Source organism: Zootoca vivipara, chromosome 13 (assembly GCF_963506605.1).
Source record: "Zootoca vivipara chromosome 13, rZooViv1.1, whole genome shotgun sequence".
Taxonomy (NCBI): Eukaryota; Metazoa; Chordata; class Lepidosauria; order Squamata; family Lacertidae; genus Zootoca; species Zootoca vivipara.
Genome location: NC_083288.1, coordinates 26,229,582 through 26,233,364, shown reverse-complemented (window position 1 = coordinate 26,233,364; position 3,783 = coordinate 26,229,582). Strand labels below are relative to the sequence as shown.

The 3,783-nt window shown below is 44.6% G+C and overlaps 1 protein-coding gene across 3 annotated transcripts in view; it reads right to left on the bottom strand.

The window, feature by feature from the left end:
* Positions 1–3,783, bottom strand: part of FBXL20 (F-box and leucine rich repeat protein 20) — an 88,420-nt gene that overhangs the window by 7,273 nt on the left and 77,364 nt on the right. For all 3 annotated transcript variants that reach the window (XM_035136440.2, XM_035136443.2, XM_060281509.1), the window contains 2 exons: positions 3,118–3,174; positions 995–1,207 (listed from right to left, as the gene is read on the bottom strand). In XM_035136440.2, coding sequence (XP_034992331.1) covers positions 995–1,207; positions 3,118–3,174 — 270 coding nt within the window. The remainder of the gene's footprint in view (positions 1–994; positions 1,208–3,117; positions 3,175–3,783) is intronic.

Sequence of the window (3,783 nt, the reverse complement as noted above, 5' to 3'; positions counted from 1 at the left end):
CTGAAAAGACAAACACATATATTTCCCCATTCAGAAAAAAAAATCAGAAAGATGGGGGAGAGCATGGGTTGCACACAGAAGGACGCTGGGCCCATGAGTTGCAAAGCAGATCTCTGTAAGGAACAGGGAGGCACTTCAGGGAAGGTGTTGGTTTTTCCTCATTCTTCCCACCCTTTCCCCACCCTGTAACTGGCATATCAACATTTGCCAGTTTTCTTCCTAGCCCGCCACTGAAGGGAACCCCTTAATTCTATATAGGCTTCTAACATATTGTAGATTTGTGGGGCTCACTTAGGAAAACACAGGTGGCTGCCAAGAACTGAAAAATTCCCTGAACTCTGCATCCCGTTTTAAGTAGGCTCATCGTTGATCTGCCTCTTCCTATTCCAGTCCAACAACAGGCTGAGTATATCGTGTGCGCCCCCACCCCACTACACCAGAAAGAAATGTATCATTTCTACGCCCAGGAAAAACCAAATTTCTTAGCTTAAATATTAGGAATGTCTGATTATATTTGTGGGTTTAGGCAAGGAGTTTTAAAGGAGCACAGAAGCTGCAACTCTAGACCTGCTCAGTCTGGCCACTGGTAAGAGTGGATACTAAAGTTGAGGGTGCACAGGAACTGAGCAAAGTGGCTCGGAAAAGAGGCTACATATTGTGAGAGACAGACTAGGCCTTCTCTAACGTGGGGAATTTCCGGGTTGAAAGTTCCCAGTTGTCAATGGGCCTCCAGGAGAACCCTGCAGATAATTCCCACAATGACACCACAGAGGGCTATGTGTGAAGTTCTTTCTCACTCCCCTCAAAACAAACTTAAGACTTTGATCTACTAAGCAGCATGTCCTTAGTCTTAGCAGGGGGTAGGGAGGTGGTGCAGATTTAACATAAAACCCCACTGGGCTTCCCTGGCATCATCTTCTGAAAGGAGTCAAACGGGCCCAGGAACTAGCAAAGCGTGCACTTGTGCCTACTTAAATAAATGCCTTTTTTTTACCCTGAGTCTCTTGATTCCAGCCCGTGAAATCTGTTGACAGTCGTACAACTCTATCCTCTCCAGGCTGTGGCAGCTCTTGAGGTGCTCCAAGGAGGCGTCTGTAATCAAAGGGCAGTTGTCCAGCTCAATCACCTCCAGGCGGTCATGGGCGCAGGCACCGTTGCCCAGGTGGCGAATCCCATCGTCAGTGATCAGCTCACAGTGCGATAAACTCTGCCGCCACAAAGGGAACAAAGGGAAAGCAAAGGAGAAAGAAGCAGGCAGCATTTGCAAAGGTGTTATTATGAGGTCATTTCAAGATGGTGGAGCTACGCCAGCCTGGCAGCGCAGAACTTGATATATGCCTAAGTTATCTTCAGCTGCAGAAATTCTCCAGCAACATCTGTGACTGTTGGACCACAGTATTCCAAACCTCGGCCTACGGATTTGTTGGATTCATGGATGCTCTCCTCATCGGACGAGCCCCCAACCCCAGAGACCTATGATGCGCCATGCTGCTAGGAAGAGCTTCCCCTTCTCTCCGAATCCCTGCTTCCTCAGCCCTCTCCATTGCCTACTGCAGAGGTGGGGAACCTTTTCCACCCTGTGGGGCCACGTTCTCTGCTGAGGAACCTTCTGAGGGCCACATGGCAGTGGAGGGCGGGGCCAGAGGCAAAAGTGGGAGGAGCAATGGATGTAAATGTTACCTTTGTACGGTAGGCTAGTTTCTACACAAACTCACACACTCCTCTTTATCCTCCATCCAGACAAGCAAGAGGCATTATTATACTTCAGTGACACATTTTAGTCAGGCAAAAACACTTAGGGTGCAAAAGCAAGGCCAGTGAGGTGTGTAGTCTAGGGAGAGTCACAAGAGCCTGACAGAAAGGTCTGGAGGGCCACATCTGGCCCCCAGGCACAAGGTTTCCCCCGGCCTACTGATTCTCCAAGCCACTCCAAGCTCACTTGCTTTGTGCTGTGTGTGTATTCTGTAGTTAGTTCTCTTCTAAACCCCCGACATACTTGCTATGCCTTCATTTAGCATTCGCCTTTCCCTTCACTTATTTATATATCTAATCCATGTTATTTGTATTGTAATAATGAAAAGTGTTTAATTAGTGGTCAAGGCACCCCAAATTATCTCATGAAACCTTGCAACAATCCTATTATTATGTACCGGTATCTATATTGCAGATAGAGAGGGACAGAAGCCAAGAGGTGGTGGTTTAGCTCAGGGTCACCTAGCAATTCCATAGCTGAGGCAGTGTTTTTTTTATCATTATTGATTAACTAAAATTTAATACAGTGTCCACAAGAAAAAGAATAATAAACATAGTGTTAAATTCATAGCGTCATTTTACATAATCTTAAAACATTAATGGTCAATGTAGGCTCTCCGCATACATGTTTGCAAAATTAGTGGAAAACGTTTGCTATCTATTTCCCTTGCATATGAAAAGAAGGGGCAGGTGGGTTTCATTAAAGGTGTCTCTCTTTACAACACTTTTTGTGACCCTCCTAAGCCCAGTTAGTTGCTCTGAAATAGCCACATCTCAGATACTGTTGAACCATGTCTCAAGGGTTTAGCCGAAGCAGTATTTGAGATCAAGAAACTTTCTGGCTTGTATATCTTAGCTACCATGCTAGACCAGCTCTAAAAGCTGGGCTGTCTTGTTGACAAAGCTGCTGTCCTGTTCACAGATCCATTATGCCAATGACAGGCAAGAAGGTAGAACACTCAGGAGTTGCTTCTTAAACAAGCTGTTGCTTTCTTAATCACACTCACAACTTTGAGCTTTTTTAATGACCCAAAAATTCTGCAGCTGAGAGAAAAGCACTCAATTTGAAACTCTGGCTCTACCACATGGTTTTGGGCAAGTCATTCTCAGTTCTTTTTTCCTATCCAGATACATAAAGCTTAAACAACAGATGACCTACCTCAAAGAACTTTGCATACGAGCACATTATTTAGGGGTTCATGCATTTCAATACGCTGAACCACACATCTTATTTTCCTTTCCGACTTGGCAATACGCTGAACTACACATCTCATTTTCCTTTCCGACTTGGCAAATAATATAGAAATACAGTTAACAACATGGTTAAAATCCATGATTGGGGGGGGGGGACCCTTGAAGACTCACCAAAACCTGAAGCCGTGGACAATGTATGGAGAGCTGGATTAATGTGCTGTCTGTTATCTGAAAGAGATCAAAAGATACACACGTGAAGCTGAAAGGGTTTCAGAAGATATTGCCTTGCCTATCTTGTAGTAGTACTTGGTCAGGACTAACAGCAGAATAATGTCAAAGCTTGAGGTAGGCCTTCCAGATAAAGGCACATGGCTGCTGGGCGAGTCAACTGTCTTCAGAAGGCTCCTGGAGTTTTAAAATCCCTAATATAGACATCCCCTCTCTCATCAAGTACATAGAGAAGTTCTCAAACTGTGGTCTGCAAGCTGCATTCATGAGGCCTGCAGTAAAATTGTATCTGTGCCTGACCCTGCACTTCATTGATTTTTATTTTTTTTCTGATGGAGAGCAAAGCTGTTTTGACCAGGGATGGACTTTCAAATCAGCAAACAAGAACCTGGGGTCCCTGCAGGGCCTCTGATTTCCATGATACTGTGCCAGTTCGCATTGGGATACTGGCACTGAAGAAAAAATTATATTTTTACTTTTCTTCATATTTAATTCAGAAGCACATCTATCACATTAGAAATGAAAGCCTACAGTTATTAAAACATGAGCTGTGTGCGTGCTTTGGTTCACAGAACCAAACAAGTTCATTAAGTGATCCACCGAGACCTT